This window comes from Talpa occidentalis, unplaced genomic scaffold, assembly GCF_014898055.3.
Source record: "Talpa occidentalis isolate TD23 unplaced genomic scaffold, MPIMG_talOcc4v2.1 talOcc4.2, whole genome shotgun sequence".
NCBI lineage: Eukaryota > Metazoa > Chordata > Mammalia > Eulipotyphla > Talpidae > Talpa > Talpa occidentalis.
In genome coordinates this window covers 17,801,502-17,822,108 of record NW_023602073.1, presented here as the reverse complement: position 1 = coordinate 17,822,108, position 20,607 = coordinate 17,801,502, and the positions used below count along the sequence as shown (strand labels likewise).

Genomic DNA, 20,607 nt, shown 5'->3' with positions numbered 1-20,607 from the left:
ACTCAGTTTAATCATAAGCCTGTGCATTAATTATAATTCCTTTAAACCTTCCCTGATGCCAACTATTATTTAAGTGTTCTAGGAAGTTCCACTTGAATTTCTACTATGTCCAGTCTCTTAGATGGTTTGTCTATTATGAAGCCTAACAATAGAAAGTGCCTGACTCTTTAGTGTGAAAGTTGCTTTGGAAAAATATTTGTTTGAAAAAAGACAATGTAGTGTCTAATGACGATTCAAAAACTTTTCAAAGGCAATCCCAATGTTTCTATGAAACATATCAAAAAAGCTCTCTCTCAAATCCATTGATCACGTCAATAGGCTCACCTATTCCACAGACTCACAGCAGGGTGACAGCAGAACAAAGCCAGTAACTTCATAATCCCAGCAGTATTCCTCCTTTCTCTTGGACGTATGAGGACTTTCAAAATATCTTTTCTTTGAACAAATGAGCAGGGAGAACAGATCTTTATCAATAGCTTAACATATATATTTACATACACACATATATATATGATATACGTATGCATATATCAAATATATCATTCATTTCTGCTCCAACCTAAACACAGATGACTACTTTTAACTGATCCAGGCTGGAAACGATCAGAAAGGTGCGGGATCCTCCAGATATTGGAGCAGTCCTATCCTCTTTTGCAGCCTCCACTCACACAAGGTCACCACTAACCACCCTTTAAAGCGTTTCATCCCTCTCGCCGGCCACATCTTCCGTTGTGTTTCGGGGTCCACCACTTTTTCCATGGAGATCCTTCAGGGTGTTATTTCTGAGGGTCGGCTGCACCCATTTGGGTGACGCTACTCCTGGCCTGAGTCCTCTTTGAATAGCCTTGAGGAAACAGAACAGAAATCGCAGAAACCGCAGGACACAAAGCGGAGCTGCAGGCGATACCTCTCAGCGACCCCCCTCCGCCCCAGCCCTACTGGGCGTCTGCGAAGCCCCCAGCGTCCCACCTGCTCCTCCCGAAGCACCCGCGGCCTCTGAGCGCAGGCGCCCTCGGGCCCCGCCCCGTTCCAAAGACTGGGCTCCTATTGGCCCAAAGGAGCGGGGTGGAGCTCCGAGGTCGCCGGAGCTGGGCGCTCACGTGACTGGAGGGGGCGGGGCTGCGCCGGCCGCTTCCCAGCCGGGCTGAAAGGGCTCGCGTAGCCGGCCTGGTCGGCCCGTGAGGCGCCCGCTGGCCGGCCCGGCCCCAGCTCCCCTCGCCGAGCAGCTCGGAGGGCTGCTCTTGACCCTCGTTGACCCCCCCCGATTCGCTTTCCTTCTTTTCCCCGAAGGTGAGCCCTTAGGTCCATCGCGGCTGTGCCTGCGACCGCTGGGAACCCGGGATCCGAGTGTCCGGAGAGTAACCGGAAGTGCTGTCCCAGGCCGAGGGGCGGCGCCCGCGGCTGCGGGGGTGAGCGGGCCCGCCGGGCCCGGGGGTGGGGGGTCGGCTTCGGGGTGGGGGGAGGGGCGCGCGGGACCGGAGACCGCCCCCCCCCACCCTCTCAGCTGGGGGAGCAGCCCGGCTCTGTGCCACTGAGCGGGGTCTGAGTCCCCCTGACGGTGGACTGCGGACTGAAAGGTGGTCAGTGAAAAGTTGAAAGACAGTAGCTTCGTGTGGGCTTTCCCAGGGATAATAAATACTGCCGGGCACTTTCCTAAGCTATGTAGAGCTACCATACGGGGGGGAGAAACCCAAGGACGTTGATGGACTCCCTCTTCCCCCATCGTTAGAGGTTAGTTGTGTTGCAGTTCCATCTATATGCTAAAAAATTGGATTTGTTTAATTATTACATACCATTTTTTGGAAGCCTGCATCATATATAACTTTGTATTATGTACATTTATCTTGCACATCTTGGGATTTATTTATAGTGGTAGAAGAATGGGTCCTGGTAATCACGCGAGGGAAAAAACAACAATTAGCAGGAGAAGAAAAAAATTACCATAAATAAGAAAAATAGAACTCAGGACTTTATTAAGAAGTTAACATTAGTCGTTATCCAGAAGGATTCTTGGTGTTTTGTATAGAGCTGGTCGGGAAAGAACTGATGGCTACTAGTGGCAGGTACTGCTCGCAGGAGAAATAGAATGTAAGCCAAGGTGGGGTTAGTTGAAGGATGTTGGCTAGATTGGTAAGTAAATGGAGCCAGTATTTAGATGTCTATCCAGTTCCATAAAAATTATACATTTCACCAAGTCATGGTCTACACTATTGATTTCTTCTCTAGGAGAGGGAAGAATTGAATGTTGTCAATAATTATGGACTAGAGATCTTTTGGAGCCAAAAGAAACACAGCCTTGAGTCTTCATTGTTATGGTAGTGGCTATATATCAGACTGCTGTGTGTTTCTGTGTAAATGTGGTGAACTGGGGGAGAGCAAGAAGCCAAGAAGGAAGAGAATAAAATCCATGGGAAAAGGTTCCTAAAATAACAGTGATGAAACTGGGTCTTACCCTGCCAATTTAAGTGTATTTCCTACTCTTTTCCAACGGGCATATTCACAATAGGCCTGAAGTAATTGCTTCCTGACTGATTGGCAGCCCAAAGAAGGCACAGTGCCCAGTATTAGGTTTTGGAATCAATAGCAGGGAGATCTAAATCCTGGCTCTGCTACATGCTACATAGTAGCTGTGAGTTCTTGGGTAGTTACTTAACTGCTCTAGGCCTCTGGTTTTCTTATCTGTAAGGTGCAAACATTGATACCAATACCTACTTTACAGAGTTCTTGAAAAGATAACATGAGATAATTCATTTGCTCAGTAGAAAATAAACAATAATCTCTAGCCTAGGGCCTGATATAGTAAGTATTTTTTTTAGATAATGCTTTATTGACTTTGCCCGTCCCATGTATTTTTTATGCAACCTTGAGCTTTGAAATTTTATAGTCAGTCTATCTGCTTGGACTTTTATTACCTGCCTCATAATTCTGTGCATTCTGACCCTGCATATGAAAGAGAGAACCAGTCTCTTTCTTAGGATGAGGTGTGAGAGAAGTCTCTTACAGGAGGGTACCTTGGAGCTAAGACTCCAGGGATCTATTTAGGTTTGACAGATGAGCATCCAGGAATACTGGCTTGACCTGTTTTGTTGCTACTGGGTCTCCAGGGATGATCACTGGCCCTTCATTCATTCAGCAAATGTATTCAGTATCCTGGGGATATTGCAGTGAACAAAAGACTAAGTTCTGACTAAGAACCTAATAGAAGTCATGTTCTCAGGAAGAGAATATAAAATTAGAAAATATAAAATATGCCCAAAGTTGGATGATGATAAGTGTTACGGAGAGAAATAAAACAGGATAAGGGGACATCTGTCTCTCAGATAAAGTAGTCCCTGTGCCTTTTCTTGGGGAAGTAAATTTCAGGTAGAGATGTGAATCAAATAAAGGAGCCAATCACCTGGAAGAAGAGCATTTTAGGCAGAAGGGGCAAGTGCAGACATTCTCAGGTGGCCTGTGAGAATGAAGCTAGGTGGGGGTGCCACATTATGTAGGGTGGTAAGAACTTTGGGTTTTATTCTGAATGTGATAGGAAATAATTACAGCATTTTCAACTAGGGGATGTCATGATCTACTTTAACTTTTGACTACCAGACTGTTTTATTTTCTAGGTGCTGGCATCTAAGATATGATAAGAAAATAGTTTCCTTATTTTTTTTTAAAGATTTATTTATTTATGCATACAAGAACTGGGGTATAGGCCAGAGGTGTGGGGGGTGAGAGGATTTACCAGAGACAGAGTGGGGAACAGAACAGGCAGAGTGACTGAAGTACACTGCTGAGGGGAGCAGCGGGCGAGTCAGGAGAAGTCTGCTGTGCCATGTGGGTTGCTCCCTGGCCGGCCAGGGGATCGAGCTCTGGCTGCAGAGGCTGCGGACAGCTTCATAGGTTGCATCTTAACTCCTTACACCACCAGGGAGGCCCCAATTTCCTTATTTTTTAAATTGTATCTTCCTGGTGCCCCATAGTTTATTCAGGACAATTAAAATACACTGGGCTGATAACTTTAGGGACTGTTCTGACTCATTTACCAAGCTCTGACCAAGCTCAGAATCCTTTATTTCTGTTCTATTCTCCTTTTGACCTTAATAGTAAATACATACTTTCAAGGACAGAACTTCCATAAACCCATCATCTTATCCTAGCTGTTTGTCTGTATAGCTTTACTTAGTTGTGATTCCTGACTCTTCCTTCTCCTCCCAGCATTTCTCTGTAAGTGTTTTTCTAGTTTTTGTATAATCTTTATATTAATCATTAACTGAGTTATTATTTACTGATTATTTTAAGTGGATTTTTAACAAGATTTTATGGAATAGACAGACACAGAGGAGGGGATCGCTACATGTAAGGGTCGTTGTGCATGTGATGATGGAGTTAATAGTAGAATTTACCATTTATTGAGTGTCTGTTGAGACCCAGGTGCTGAGCTGAGTCTTTTACTGAGTGTCTCAGCTCTCATGGCAACTCCTTGAAGCATGTAATAGTATCTTACCTACTTTTCATCAAAGAGAAAATAGAACCTGGAGGGAGCTGTCACTTACCCAACTTCTTACAGCTACTAAGGAGCTCAGTGGGAATTTGAGTCAAAATCTGATTCCGGAACTTAAACATTCAGTTTTAACTCACACAGTATACCAACTCCCAGCTACCATGTTCTGTAAAAAACAAAATAAAATACCTTTTCGTTTTGAAATAATTTCAGACTTATAAAAAAGTGACAAGGGATGCCGTAAAAATTTTTGCCCGTGGAGCCCCTAAATGTTATCATTTTACTGTGTTTTCGCTGTAATTTTGTCTACTTGTCTCTTTATAAACAGACACATATGTACATTTTTCTGAATCTTTAGAGAGTAAGTTATAGACATCAAGCTTTGTGAACTAAGAGAGAATTAAACCCTAAGACAGGCTAAGCCCTAAAGTCTTAAGAGAATCAAGCCCTGAAGTCCTAAGGTATGTAGTGAATTGACTTCTCTTCATGTACAGTGCTACTTGTTACACGCCATCCTTAGGAAAACAGAAAAAATAGTTGTTCAAATCATTTTCTGTAGAGCTGCATTTTCTCCAGAATTCCAGTCAAGAAGGCCTGTCCTAAATATTCAGGTTTTTTCCCCCTAACAGAGGATATGTTCTTGTATTACCATTACAGTCACCGAAGCCAGGAAATTTTCATACAGTACTGTTATGGAACCTCCAGACCTTATTCACATTTAACCAATTGTTCCACTAATGTCCTTTTTGGGAAAAGACTGTTTTTCGCTGTCCAAGGTGGCATCCACCATCACCATTTCACTTCATTGTCATGTCGTCTTTATTGTGGACCATATGCCCAGACTGTCTTTCTTAACCTTTACATTAAAAAAAGTTTAAGCCATTTACCTGGTGGAATTCTCCTTAATTTGGGTTTATCTGCTGTTTTACAATTAGAGTCAGGTCATGTGTTTGGGGAGATAACACAGAAGAGTGTTCATCATTTTCCATCATTGAGGAGAGTTGATGTATCTTGTTACTTTGTTAACTTTGATCACTTGGTAAAGGTAGTATTCTTCATGTGTTTATACTGTGAAGTTACTTTTTGTCTTTGTAATTATTAATACACTTGGGATCCCTTCTTGGCCTTTTGCATAAGATCAAGTGTAATAATACCTAGTGGGAAGATATTTTAAGATTGTGTAAATATTCTCATTTTCATAAACTTTTCATGCATTGGACTTTTGCCTGAAACAAGACTCTTCTTTTGATCAGACATGGTGGTTTTTTTAAATTCCACTTCTTGGTGTCTTTCATAGAAGGAAAAAAAACTTTGGTTTTACTCCCTCTTCACTTATTTTTTAATGAATATGGATTCTTACTGTGTCACTAGTTTGTCACTATCATTGTCTTTCCATATTCTGCTTATTCCAGCTTTGTGCAGTGGTGGTCCCTTGAGCCTGCCACCTGGGTCCTTGGGGCTTGTTGCCGCCCCCCACCCTCCTTTTGCGTGCTTCCTTACTTCCTGGCACAAGATGTTCGAGGCTCACCTTGTACTAAGTCTTGGAAAGGAGAAGAGGTATTTTTAGATAAATGATGCTAGAACATGAGGGTAGTCATATGAAAATTAGTAAAATTTGATTTCTACTCTACACTATATACCAAAATCAACTTCAAATAGGTCAGGGATGGGAATGAACCGAACTCATGGTTTGGGTGAGACGGACCATGACCCCTGGATCTGGTGGTGGGCACCTGATCTAGTCCTGGACAAACACAATCACAGACCCATAACCACCCCTACCCCTACCTTGCACCCACAATGAAAATGGGCACGTGTGAAACTAATGAAAGTCCTGCCTAGGATGTTTGCCAGAAAAAATTTCTGTATTTTTTCTTGGGATGCTAAGATGGTAGGACACAATCTTGGTGCAATTAAGGGCTCTTAGACACCATTTGTAGGCAGCCTACCTAATATGAAGCCATGTTGAGAAAAGCAGAGCTTTGTGAAAGCTCTAACATCCTCTAGAAATCTGGATTCAGCTTTACCAAAACTCTTTACATAAGTCAGGTATTTCCCTTTTATTAAATCAGTTCTATCTGGTTTCTGAAAAATACAAAAAAAAAAAATGGCGAATACATGTCATTTTGCTAAAACGTATAGGATGTACAATAGAAAGAATGACTCCTATACATTCATCGGTATCCACTGGTGTTTCTCATCAGTTGTAACGGATGAACCACACAGGTGCTAGATGTTGGGGCTGACGGGAGGAGGACTGGTAGGCAGCACATGGCAACTGTGTACACTCTCCACACAATTTTGTTGTGAACCTAAAAGTATTCTTGTAAAGTCTTTTTAAGATAATTAAATCATAGAAAAATATGGAATATTGCTTCATACCATACATACTAGCATACATTAAAATTGGCATATGTTACAAGGCATGACGACACATTTGTTGTCACCACTGAGAGGAAATAGACCTTCTCCGTGTTGCTGGAGGGATTCCAGATCTGGAGGGGAATCTGGCAATAACTAACAAAACTAGATATGCATTTACATGTGGCTCAGCAACCCCCTTTCTGGAAACTGACTCTGAAGACAGGTCTTCAACAAGATGAAAATACACATGCATGCCCCTTGTAGCAGAGTCTGTATTTAAAACAATTTACATGCACACATGTAAGGAAGTGATTAAATGAACTTGATATAGCCTCATCTAAAGAGCAGTAGGCAGCTGTAAGAGAGAACAAGGAAAACCTTTATGAACTGATGTGGTATGAATTCCAGGAAAAATTGCAGATTTTAAACTGCAAAATATAAAAATGTATGCTATATTTGGTGTAAGAAGAAGTACAAATAAAAAAAAAATGCCTGGCATCATTTCATTTGGCCAAAAAGAGTTTCAGAAACGATAAAAAAGGAAGGTAGTAAGTTTGGTCATCATCACAAAGTAGGTGGAAATGGAACCAAAGCGACAGGAAAATGGAATTTCATGAAAGGGTGAGAGGAGGGAGAGTCACCCTTGCTGAGTATATATTTCTGTCACACACATATATTTTTACTTTTAGAATGGCTACATTTCACATATTTAAAAAAAAAAAACTAAATAACTAGACAAGATGGGGAGAAAATGTGAAGTGGAATACAAACAAAACCAAATGAGGCTGTTTTGAGTAACACAACCAGCCAGGAGAGGAAAAATATAACTCAAATAACTCTTTAATATAGTACTGGATTATATAAACTCAAGCTAAAGATAAAAGAAACTATAAACAATTATTGAATTTAATTGGTAGGGTCTCCCCGCTAAGGTGGCAAAAATAAATTATTTAACATATCCTAGGATTAATCAAGTTTGTAAATATACTATGGGTAATGGCCCCCAGATTCCTGTCAGAGAAGGGAGTTAAAAAATGTAGACAAGGGATGGGCCTCCCTGGTGGTGCAGGCAGTTGAGTGCCACGCTGTGAAGCTGTCCGCGGCCTCTACAGTGACGGTTCAATCCCCGCCGGCAGCAGAGATGCCCACATGGTGAGGCAGACCTCTCCTGTCTCGCCTGCTGCTCCCCTCAGCAGTGTATTTCAGTCAGGCTGCCTGTTCTGTTCTGTTCTGCTCCCCACTCTGTCTCTGGTGAATCCTCTCACCCTTCCACACATCTGGCCTGTACCCTAGTTCTTACATAAATAAATAAATCTTTAAAAAAAAAAAAAAGTAGACAAGGGAAAGGCTGGAGTGAACGCTGGTGTTTAACCAGGATCAGAGCCATCGATTTTAAAGTATTTTATACAGATAAAACAGAAGCGTGTGTAAGTATGAAAGAGGTTTTTTTCTTTTCTAGAATGAATGCTGAGTGGTCACAGAAACAACGAACATACAAAATGCTCAGGTCTTAGTTTCTAAACAACATTCTCCACTAAAAGGAATCAGGGCTCCCTCGAGAAATGGTTGATTCCAAGACTTAGTACAAGGTGAGCCTAGAACATTTTGTACCAGAAAATAAGGAAGCACGCAAAGGGGGGGTTGGGAGGGACAGCAAGCCCCAAGGACTCAGGCGCCAGGCTGAAGGGACTGCCACTGCACAAAGCTGGAGTTAGCAGAATATGGAAAGACAATGATAGTGATAAACTAGTGACACAATAAGAATCCATATTCTTATTGATGTAAGGTATCTCTTTTATCTTACACAAATAATATATATGCCTATGTCTGTTTCTGAATTTTCTATTCTGTTCCACTTGAATTTTTATGTGTTCATGTACCAGAACGACATTCTTTTAATATTAGAGGCTTTCTAGTGTATTTTAATGTCTCTTGGGTTAGTGGTCCCTCCATCTTTTGTTTCCTGGTTGTTGTTGCATGTTGGTTTTTCCACGTGAACTTGAATAATAATCTTGTAGCTAAGGCATTGGGAATTTTTCTGTAACAGGCCAGAAAGTGTGTAGTTTGGACTTGGGGACTTAGGGTCTCTTTTACATTTATTCACTTTGTGAAATAAGCAATACATTAAAGAACAGTGTGACCATTTTTCAGTAAGATTTCATAAAAATGCCCCCCCAAATCAGAATTGGCCTGGGGTTCAGTTTGCCAATCTTTGGCCTAGTTCCATGAAGAAGCTTGTTGTTATCTTTATTGAGATTGCAATAATTCATAAATCCAACATCTTCATGATAGTGAGTCAGTCCATCTAAAACAAAAGGTAGGCTTCCATTTGTTCCTTCTACTTTGGGGTCTTTTATTTACTTAGTTATTTGTTATGTGTTTGTTTATTTTCTTACATAATGGGTCACCTTATTATTGTTCCCCTTAGGTGTGGCCCTCCCACCAATAATCCACCCACACACCAACACCCAGCTTCCCCATGTTTCTCTCTCCTGCTCCAATCACTCTCCCTCCTCCCTTGCTGTAAGACGTGGATTGATGGTCAGCCCATGGGCCTTGTCTTTTTCCTGGAATCTTGTCCTTTTCCTGCTTGAGGACCTGGGCTCCTGGACGGAGGCAGACCATGCTGCTCAAATCCCCAGGAGCAACTGTGAGGCAGGTAGCAAGGTGGAGCAGTTCAGGAACCTGTTGTGTCAGGTATGTGGAGTGGGTCTCCGGACGCCTTGATTTTGGAGCTTCCTGTGGTATACATGACTGTCCTGTTTTGTCCAGATTAGTATGGCCTCTCCGTGCATCCTCATTCACACCGATTGGGCCATCCATTCCGGTGATGTCACGTGATGCTGCTGCTGAGTCTTATAATTCTGGCAATGGGAACCCTGCTCCCCCCCGCCACGTCAGTGGAGAAGTTCCCCAGTGGGGACAGACTTCGGTAGTTGGTTGGCCCAGCTCCTCTTGTCTGCTTTTGTGGTCTCCAGCTCTGCCCTGGGTCCCCAGTCACATCTCTGATGCTCTCTTTTCCCAGTGGGAGGAGAGGAAGCTTCTACTTTGGGGTCTTTTAGTACTTGAAACTTTTCTTCATCATCTTACATTATTACTGGTTGATTTATTTCTAAGTATTTTATATTTTTTTGGTGTTACTATGCAAGGGGTATTCTCTGTCATTATGTACTCTTTGTTATTTGTGAATAGAAAAGAGCTATTGATTTCTGTGTGTGAATTTTATATCCTACTACCTTACTGAATTCCTTTATTGTTTGAATCAAAACAAGTTATAGCATTGTCTGTCTGTAGGGTTTTCTAGTAATGCTGTCAGTATATCTTCAGAGGTAATTTTACTTTTTTCCCTATTATTATGCCTCTAATTGATGCCTCTTTTCTAATAACACTGGCTGATACTTCCAGGCTGGTATTTAATAGTAGGAGAGATGGTCATTCTTAATGTTCCTGATCTCAGTGGAAATGACTAGTTTTTCTTATGTACTTACTGTAGTAGATTAAGGAATGCGTGTTTTGTTATGTTAAAAGGAAGTAAACACTAGTTGCTATTTTATGGAGTATTTTCATCAGGAACAGATGTTAACGTCTGTTGTAAGTTCTTTCAGCATCTGTGGAGATAATGATACGATTTTCTCCATATTTTTAATATGCAGCATTATATTAATGGATTTCCTAATCTATTTATTTTTTTAAGATTTATTTATGCATACAAGAACAGACCAGAGGTGTGGGAGGGTGAGAGGATTCACCAGAGACAGAGTGGGGAACAGAACAGGCAGATTGACTGAAGTACACTGCTGAGGGGAGCAGTGGGCAAGTCAGGAGAGGTCTGCTGCACCATGTGGGTTGCTCCCTGGCCGGCCGGGGATCCAATTCGTGCTGCAGTGGCTGCGTTTCGCTTCATAGGTTATGTCTTAACTCCTTGTGCCACCAGGGATTTCCTAATCTATTTATACCAATTACATGTTCCTTAAATAATTCCCACTTGGTTATGGTATATCTTTTAATGTGGTTGTTGGGTTTTATTAGCCCTTTTCACATTGATACTGATACTGGACTGTAAAAAATTTTTAATACCCTATTGGGAGTAGTTATCAATGTTACACTTTTTTCACAAAAGAATAAAGTTTTTCCATTTTTTTTTTTATTCCCTGGAGAACATTTATGAAGTATTAGATTTAGAATTCCCTTCTTAAATCATTTAGATCATTAATACATTCTTGTGTAGGATAGTGCCTCAGTAACTTTATTTGTACAAATGAATGATTTAAAACTTTCTGTCTGATGGAGTTGATTTTGATAAATTGTGCTCCCAGAGAAACACAATTTCATTGGTTTTTGTATTTATGTATACAGGATTTTTTCCCCTCTGGTTTTGGTGCTTATTTATTTGGTGGTTATTGTATTCTCCTGAATTTATTATATTCTTTCTTGTATCATGAATGTGTGCTTTCTCCCTTTATTCTATCAAGCTAGCTAGTGTTTTAAGTGTTTCAAAACAAGGATTTTGACTTAAAATTAGATATATTGCTTTTCTCTTTATTATTTTCACTTTTATCCGTATTTTCTTAATTTTTTGTTTTTCTTAGCTTTGGTCTGTGAAGTTTAATTCTTTCAGTTTTATTGAGAAAAACTATTTAAGACCAAATATTTCTTTGATGGCTTTAAAAAAAATTATAGTTTATATAATATAATTTCAGTTATCAAAGAAATTCTTTTAATTTTTTTTCTCATGTTTCCTTTTGATTACATTTAGGTATGTACCTATTGTGGCAATTTTTTTCTCCATTCACTGAAGAGTTGTTTCAATGTCCCGCCCCCTCCAATTTGGCAGGGGGGGGGCTTTTGTTATTGCTATTTTAATAACTTTCAAATATTTTGTTTCACTGCAGTGTTGTTGATGCCCTTTTATGCAACTTGCTGATGCTTCTTTATGACCTAATAGGTGACAGAATTTTGTCACTGATTCCCTGGCTGGCCAGGAATCAAACCTGCACTGCAGAGGCTGTGGACAGCTTCACAGCGCTGCACTTAATCCACTGCACCACCTAGGGAGGCCCTGGTTACTGTTTTACATTTACTGATTTTATGTTTAGTTTCAGCATTGTCATTTTCATTTATAGCTACCCTGTTTTTTCCTGTATGTGTTTTCATTGCTCTTTCAATACAATTTTTTCAGAATGTTTAATTTTTGTTTTATTGGCTACCTTTGAGCTAGATCTTTTTAAATGTCTTCAGCCCCATTTTCTTATTTAACCTTGAGTGATCTGATTTTCAGTTTTTAGTAGTATTCTTTAACTCCTCCCTGACATTAATCGTGTGATCAGTGAGGTAATTTTACTTTGTCCCTTCCTACTTCTCCCAATTTTTAATTGATTTTTTCCTAATTTATTGGACCATAAAATGTTTAACAAGATTGCTAGCTCAGCAGCTCTTTACCACCTTTGTCATTGTAGTGAAGTTTTTTGTTGTGTTGGGTTTTTTTTTTTTTTTTTTTTAAATGGGATGGCATTCTTAGAACTGGTGGGGAGACAGGTTGTGCGTTTTTTGGTTTTTTTTTCTATTGTGGAACATGCATACTTTATTTTTTTTATAATAAATTTTATTTTTATATTCCCCATACAATTGCAACCCCCTTATTTTGACCCCAATCCCTCCCCTCCTGCCCCCTACCACCCATAGAGTGTCTCTGGTTCATAGTTTTTGTTGATTTTGATTTTCACTTTCTTATAGTTATTCATTATCCTGGTCCCTTATTTAAGTTTTCTAGATTCCTGCTATGAGTGAGACCATCCGGTATTTTTCTTTTTCTTTCTGGCTTATTTCGCTGAGCATGATCCCTTCCAGCACCAACCATGTTGCTGCAAATTGCATGTGTTTATCTTTTTTGAATGCTGAGTAATATTCCATGATATATATGTACCACATCTTCTTGATCCAGTCATCTATTTTTGGGCATTTGGGTAGTCCAAAGGGTTCTTCTCCCTTCCCTTTTACTCTTCTTTCCTGAAGAATTGCCTTTCCAGGACTGCCTCTTTGGTTCCTGTGTGCATACTGAGACCCTCCTGTATCCTGCTCTCATCAGAGCTGTTTATAGGTTTTTGTAATACTTACCGTGAGTGGGTTTTCTCTTTGTTAGCTTGGTTTATCCATCACCAGCTTTCCTCCTCTCTTTACCCCACACCTCCTTGTTTTCCTTGATAGTGATAGCTCGCAGCTAGAATGTGGGCGATAGCTGGGGCTTGCTGGTGATAGATTTTAGGTAGTGCATTTGTTTTTCTTCTTTTCATATTGCTTTTAAAGGATGTATTGTGAAATTTGCATTTCTACAACCACTCCTACCCTCTCTAACTTTTCTTATCATAAGTCTTTATAGTTCTTCTTTTAAAGTCGTCTGTTCTTTGTAAGAACACTGTAGTTTACCCACTTTGAGGTTCTTGAATGAAATGATGTTGTGCTAAATCCTCTCATTTATGATTATTTTTGTCCTTGTGTTTTACAGAATGTTACCTCCCTTGAGAAATCAAATTCTCAGGACCAGGAAGTAAATGCTGCTTATTTTCCATCTAGATTCTAGGTAAGTGACACTTTTTTCAATCTTTTGAAGTGCACCTCCACTCCCCTAGACCGCATCTCACTGGAGGAGCAGGTAAGGACACAAGTGGAATCTCAGTAAGGATCAGTCCTGCTTAGTGTGTGTTGAGCACCATCTGTGCATCGGGCACTGCTGTATATACACGGGAAAGAGCAGCAAATGAAGTCAACCTCTAGCAGTAGTCAGTCAAGATATAAATGAGCTATATAGTGTGTTGGAAAGTGGGATGTGCCTTGGAGGAAAATAAAGCAGGAGGGGCAGTAGGGATCGCATCCAATCATGTGGTCAGGAAAGGCCTCCATGAGAAATAATGTCGAAAAAACTGTTGAAATAATTGAGAGAGTTTGCACATACCTGGAGGCTGTGTGGCACAGGCCCTGAGGAGAGACTGAGCAGATGAGGAGCAGATAGGACGCCATTGTGGCAGGACTGCACCTGCAAAGAGAACAGTGTAAGAGGTCAGGGCAGTAGTGGCTAGGTTGGAAGACAACTCACATGTGGCCACTTGGCCATTGTGAAGGCTAAGAAAGAAGCCATTGAAGGGACGAGAAGAACAACATAATGTGGGTTTTGTTTTAAAAGGATTACACTCGCTGCAAGGTTGAGAATAAGGGTGAAGGGAGGCTAGTGAGAGAAGGACAGTATATTAGTTTGCTGGGACCACTCCAACAAGTGAACTGCCAGCTGGGTGGCTTGAAGAAGTTGATTTTCTCACAGTTGAGGGACATGAGCTCCAAGATCGCAGTGGCAGTTTTGGTTTCTTCTGAGATCACTCTCCTGACTTGTAAATGACCACCTTCTCTCTGTGCTCTGACATGGTCTTCCCTCCATGGCCTTGCACTTGCACCCCTAGTCTCTCTGAGTCCTAGTCTCCTCTCGTTCAGACACCAGTCAGATTGGATTAGGGTCCTCCCAATGGCTTCATTTTAACTTGACTCTTTACAAGTCCTTATCTTCAAATATAGCAATGTTCTGAGATGATGGGGGGTTAGGGGGGTGTTAGGGCTCTAATATATGATTTCCAGGGCCCCCAATTCAGCCCATTATAGGGCACCATTTGGGAAGTTACTACAATAATCTAGGTGAGAAATGAGAATGGTTAAGACCAGGTGTAGTAGCATAAGTGGTGAAGAAGTGGTTGCATTCCAGTTTTGAGAATGAAGCCATCAGATTTATCCATGGCTTATTTACAGAGTGTGAGAAAGAAGAATAGTACAGGGTGATTTTTATTATTAATTCATTTTACAGATGAGGAAATAGGTACAGACTAACTTGCCTAACATCACCTAACTAAAATGACAGACTCAAAGGACTTTCTTCTCTCTCTAGTCACTGGAGATTCTGATGATCATGAACCATTTCCTTCTAGACTTTTCTACAGAAAGGGCTACATAGATGTTCACAGGTCTTTTTGTTTTATTTTCTTCATGAGCAGCATATGAATGATTAGACCTGGTCTTACTACTCAGCTCAAGCAAGGGGAAGAGGAAGAGCGCTGGTTTTGAAACTACCCAGGTTGATTAAAAAAACGGTTCTTCCTGGTACTTTTCCCTCATGTGCTGTTATTGGTTTTATATTAGTAAACAGGCAAAAATACAAACTGGTTTCAATGTCTGCAAAACTAGAAAACTTAGGATTTCTGATGCAGAATTTTTTCTCTTCTGCAGCAATTTTAATTTAAAGGATTCTTAATCATAGGAATATAAACAATATTTCTGCTTTGTCTCACAGGGCTGGAAATACGAATTAGTGTATTGGAATTAGTGTGTATGATGGTGAAACCTTGTAGAGACAAACTGCTCGTGACTGAAGGGCCTAACACAGATGTGTGTCTTAAGGTCTTATCAAGAAAATGATTGTGAAGAAGATGATGGTCAAGAGGACCAGTGGAAAACTCCCTAGGACAGAGCCATAGAAAATGTACACTTCAGAAGAAAGATATAATCAGAGAACTCAGAAAAGGAAGATCTATCATGTATGCCCTCAGAAGGGTAAAAAGATTTTTATTCACATGCGTGAGATCACTCGAATAGATGATCAAATATACCAGTGCCTTGACCGTGAACAAAACTTCCGTGAAAACTTAGCTCTTATTATGTGTGAGCGAACCCACACTGGGGAGAAACCTTATAGATGTGATATGTGTGAGAAAACTTTCATCCAAAGCGCAGATCTTATTTCACACCAGAGGATCCACAACTATGAGAAACCTTATAAATGTAGCAAATGCGAGAAGAGCTTTTGGCACCACTTGGCCCTTTCAGGACACCAGAGAACTCACGCAGGTAAAAAGTTCTACACGTGTGACATTTGTGGCAAGAACTTTGGTCAGAGCTCTGACTTGCTTGTCCACCAGCGAAGCCATACGGGCGAGAAGCCGTACCTGTGTAGTGAGTGTGATAAATGCTTCAGTCGAAGCACAAACCTCATAAGGCACCGAAGAACTCACACAGGTGAGAAACCATTTAAGTGTCTGGAGTGTGAAAAAGCTTTTAGTGGGAAATCAGATCTTATCAGTCACCAGAGAACTCACACCGGTGAGAGACCCTACAAATGTAACAAGTGTGAGAAAAGTTACCGACACCGTTCAGCCTTCATTGTTCATAAGAGAGTTCATACTGGGGAGAAGCCGTACAAGTGTGGTGCCTGTGAGAAATGCTTTGGCCAAAAATCGGACCTTATTGTGCACCAGAGGGTCCACACGGGCGAGAAGCCGTATAAATGCTTGGAATGCATGAGAAGTTTTACTCGGAGTGCTAATCTAATCAGGCACCAAGCAACTCACACTCACACTTTTAAATGCCTTGAATATGAGAAAAGTTTCAGCTGTAGTTCAGACCTTATTGTGCATCAGAGAATCCACATGGAAGAGAAACCACATCAGTGGTCTACGTGTGAGAACGGCTTCCTCCTAGGCATGGACTTTGTGGCCCAACAGAAAATGAGAACTCAGACAGAGGAGCTACATTATAAATACAGTGTGTGTGATAAAAGCTTCCACCAGAGCTCACCCCTTCTTCAACATCAGACAATGCACCTTGGTGAAAAACCATATATCTGTAACGTGGGTGAGAAAGGTCTCCAACTCAGCCCTCCTCATGCATCAGAGGCCTCACAAATGTCTTGACCAGACAAGACATTAAAATACCATTAAAAATGCATTTACATGTCAAAGAACTCACTAAGATGAAGAACTCAAGTCAAATCTCAGATTTCTTCAGACTTCAGTGGGGACCAGGGAATCTGCAGTCAGAAGTGTGAGCAGTGCTTGCTCAGTGAGCTGCCTAACAGACAGCATAGCAGTCTCCCCCGTGAGAAACCTTACCAACACCTGGGTTTTGGAAAAACCTGGTATAGTCAAAACACGAATTTCATCACAGGAGGATTCATACAGATAGGAAGCCTCACAAAATGCAGTGAATGTGAGCGAATTTTCTAGCAGTGTTTACCCCTTCTCATTCCAAGAGAATTCACACCAGAGGATGACTTTTTAAAATGCTCTCAGTGTCTGCAACGCTTCAGACAGTATACATATCTCATGGAACTTCAGAAAACCCACACTGGGGAGAAACCCCAGCAAAAGTGTGGGAAGAAACTTCCAAAAGAACTATAACTTCCTTATCCATCAGTGAAGCCATATTGGGAAGATTTGTATATTTGTCTTGAATGTGGCAGAGACATGGAGAGCCTTCTTAGGTTTGAGTAACGACCTTGCAAAGCCTCTGAAAGACAAAAACTTCTATCCATGATCAGCTCTTGTAGTGGCACAGAAGGGAATTCACGTAGGTAAAATACCCATTCACTCTAATACCTGGGGTCTGAAAAACCTTGCTTAGAAACTCCTACCTTATTGGATCCCCACAAGAACCTCCTCTGCAGAGAACTTTGCTCTCGTGAGAGATTGAATTATGGACTTTGTACATATAATAGGTATGAGAAGAACTGTTCTCATAGTTCGTGGACTCACATGGTAGAGATGACTTTTAATGGACTCAGTATGTCAGCAGTTTTTTCCATACCCAGACGCTTGTTCTGGGAGGCGCTCTGGGGCAGGTCAGAGTAGGCCTGATGGGTAACTCAGGTAAAGATTCTTTTCTTTTATCTGAACCACTTAATGATTGCTTTACTTTCACTTTTTAAAATTTGGAAATCCAATAAAGGAAAGGACTGCAACCTTGTGACAGAAGGTGTGGCATGTGTGACTGTGGGGGAAGGAATGTATACTGACTTTGCCTCTGATGATTTTGTTTTTTATGTTTGGCTAGAGTGGGAACTAGTGTACTGGTAGAAGCATGGGAACTTCCGCTGGTAGTGAAAAGTACTGAGCAACTGGGGAGTAGTTATCCTAGATCCAAACTCTCCCAAGAGTTTCCCTTTGGCAGGTCAGCCTCATCAAGAAACAGAATTTCAGCTTTTTGCTTATTAGCGTGAGTGAAGGCCTAACCTTGGAAGTTTCCTTTTCCCTAAAATATCTCAGAGGGCCACTAGCCTTTGAAATTTCAGCTTCAGGTATTCATTTCAGTTCAGAAATGCAAATTCCAGAACAGTTAGGATGTGACCCATATCCATATTTTTGTGATTTAATTTATCATGTCTCTTTCAATGGTATTACACCTTCATAAGCTCCAGGCAAATGATTAAAGGGAGACAAAGATTTAAGCCTGAGCAGCACAGAGTCAAACACTTAATGGTGTTCCTCAGAGGAAGATGTTTTCTGTAGTTATCCTGACTCCATTATCCTGCTGCGTATTGCAGATAAACCCCCATAATGATAAGCCTTTCATTTATTCAGTTCTGCCATAGAAAAAGAAATAGACTTTTTATCACCAGACCTGCAGTCATCACAACATAAGGTACATACTTTGCTTGGAGTGCAGGATTCTAAATGCCTGAAGGGACAGGTAGTTGGCAGATTCATCAGAGGTTTAAGCAGAAGCACTTTTCTCCTAGTTAACAAGATAATTACGATTACCATTAACATTTCCTGGAACTACTATCATTAACCCAGTGATTTATAACTAGACACTTGTGAGGGTTTATTTCTTTCTTCCCTTGGAATAAAGACATTTAATATAAATACTTAAGATTCCTGCATTATTTGGGACTGTAGATCGGTGAATAAATATTTTATTGCTAGTCTGAGACTTCTGATTGGTCTCCGAAAGCGCTCGAGACCTCCCAGGGACACTGGCATTTAGACTCAAGGAGGTGGCTGGCTGCTACCTCGCCGGTGACTCTAAGCTTTGCTCCTAAGTGGCCGCTGTGTCACCTTAGAGTCAGTGGATAGAGCTCTTAGTGATCATAAGGAGTCAGTTCTAGAGTGGTTTTTCTTTTAAAAACAGATCCAGGAAGTTTATTTGCTGTTACATTTTTAGTGATTTTCATAAATAGCTCTTAGGCCATGAAAAGTGGCCCAGTGTGATAAAACATACAAGATGGATTTTTTTTGTTTCTCTTTGGTGAAAATCATGCCTATCACTAGTATATGTTTGAGTGTTGTAATACTTAAAATAGTATTGGGTGTATGGCATGGTGGTGATGAAAATTAGTCCTTATGGCTACATGTTAGTCATTAGAATTTGGAGTAGGAGGCAGAGTTGTTATCACTGGCAAGGCTATGACTTATCCTCTTTCAACTAACCTTACTGGTAATTGTCTCTAGTCGTTGAATAAATTAAGGATGGACCATCCCTCAAGCAGAGAACTCTGGGGGTACGAAACAGGTCTTTTAATCTGGTCTTTGAGGACTTTTAACCACAGAGGAAAAGGTGTTGATGCTTCATACGTAGCGCAACCTGAGGTTGGGGAGGTCTACTGGGGAGCCTGTAACCAAAACTAGAAGGTAACTTCTGGGACGGATGAAGGTTCTCTTGAAACAGTGCCAACCTAAATCTACCTCAGGTAAGTAGTTAGAGTAACTCAAGATTTCAGACCAAACGAAACACTTGTATCCAGTCAATGTATTCCTATGCTTTAATGTTTTTGTTGTCCCTTAATTCTTAAATAAACATTTGTCCTGAAAAACTCCACTTTTGTTTCCACTGTTGTAAGCAAAAGCATTTCCCCTACACTTGCCTTTGAGGAATCCTCACAGTGCACACTCTGTCCAGTCACAACACCCACCTTAAACATAAATAATCTTATTTGTACATTTTTCCTCAGTAACGCTGACAATAGAGATTGATGTGACCCTTAGGCTGAGTGCTGGTGATAACTGTCCTATCTCTAAGTCTTAGAGGTTATTGATGCTCAGGCAGAATGAACAGAATCCCAGAAGGTACATCGTGGACGTTCTGCTATAGATGTTGGATCCTTTTGGCGCCTCCGGCTGCATTATAAATACCCCAGGGAGGAATAATAGTTTAACAGGGGCCAAAACTCAGTACTAGCAAATCATCTCTTGTTTATGTAAGTAACAGACATCCTCAGAATTAAGGAAAATCTGAACACACTCATGGCTCCAATTTTACATGTTCCCACCTTGTCTGATCATTTGGTGGAGTGGGGCAAGGAAGGTAACGTAAAAACAGCCAGGGAGCTACCCATGTGGCGCATCAGACCTCTCCTGTCTCACCCACTGCTCCCCTCAGCAGTGTATTTAACTCTATCTACGTATTCTCCTTACCCTGTGTCTGGTGAATCCTCTCACCCCGCCCCCATACCTCTGGCCTGTACCCCAGTTCTTGTATGCATAAATAAATAAATCTTGAAAAAAAAAACTGTATTCACATATCTGAAATTGGGGAGAAGGCTTTGTATGGAATTCTGAATTTCACAGCCAAAACTCTACTGAATCCAGCACCTCTTCTGGGGGGCTTATTGACCTTAAATATTTCTGATCTCTCGACCAAACAGCAGTCCCTCTGTGGCAAGCCTCTTACTTGAGGGTAGTAACCCTCAACCACAAGAACTTCACATGCTGGGGACCCTCTATGTGCAGCTCACATCTTTCTGATGTCCTGCTCCAAGGATTACAGATGCCTCAACGGTGCCAAATTAGAACCTCGTTGCTCCAGTTGCTCGTTGCTGAATCCCACCAAGCCCTGTTTGGGAGAGGCTGGAGTTAAATGGAAATTGGGGCTCTCCAATGCCAATTCCTCCCCCAATTTCCTTCAAGAGGGATATCATTTTGCTTTGCTTATTATCCAATGCCTGAAAAGAG

At 41.1% G+C, this 20,607-nt stretch overlaps 1 protein-coding gene across 2 annotated transcripts; it reads left to right on the top strand.

The window, feature by feature from the left end:
* Positions 1 to 1,159: 1,159 nt before the first annotated feature.
* ZNF322 (zinc finger protein 322) lies at positions 1,160 to 20,128 on the top strand. 2 transcript variants are annotated; one of them, XM_037519081.2, is made up of 3 exons: positions 1,160 to 1,290; positions 13,353 to 13,427; positions 15,177 to 20,128. In XM_037519081.2, exon 3 carries the CDS (start codon positions 15,364 to 15,366, stop codon positions 16,570 to 16,572), a length of 1,209 nt encoding a protein of 402 aa, XP_037374978.1. In that variant the 5' UTR covers positions 1,160 to 1,290; positions 13,353 to 13,427; positions 15,177 to 15,363; the 3' UTR covers positions 16,573 to 20,128. The 2 variants fall into 2 exon arrangements, with proteins under 2 accessions (XP_037374978.1, XP_037374979.1); XM_037519082.2 differs by having other exon boundaries at positions 1,160 to 1,409.
* Positions 20,129 to 20,607: the final 479 nt, after the last annotated feature.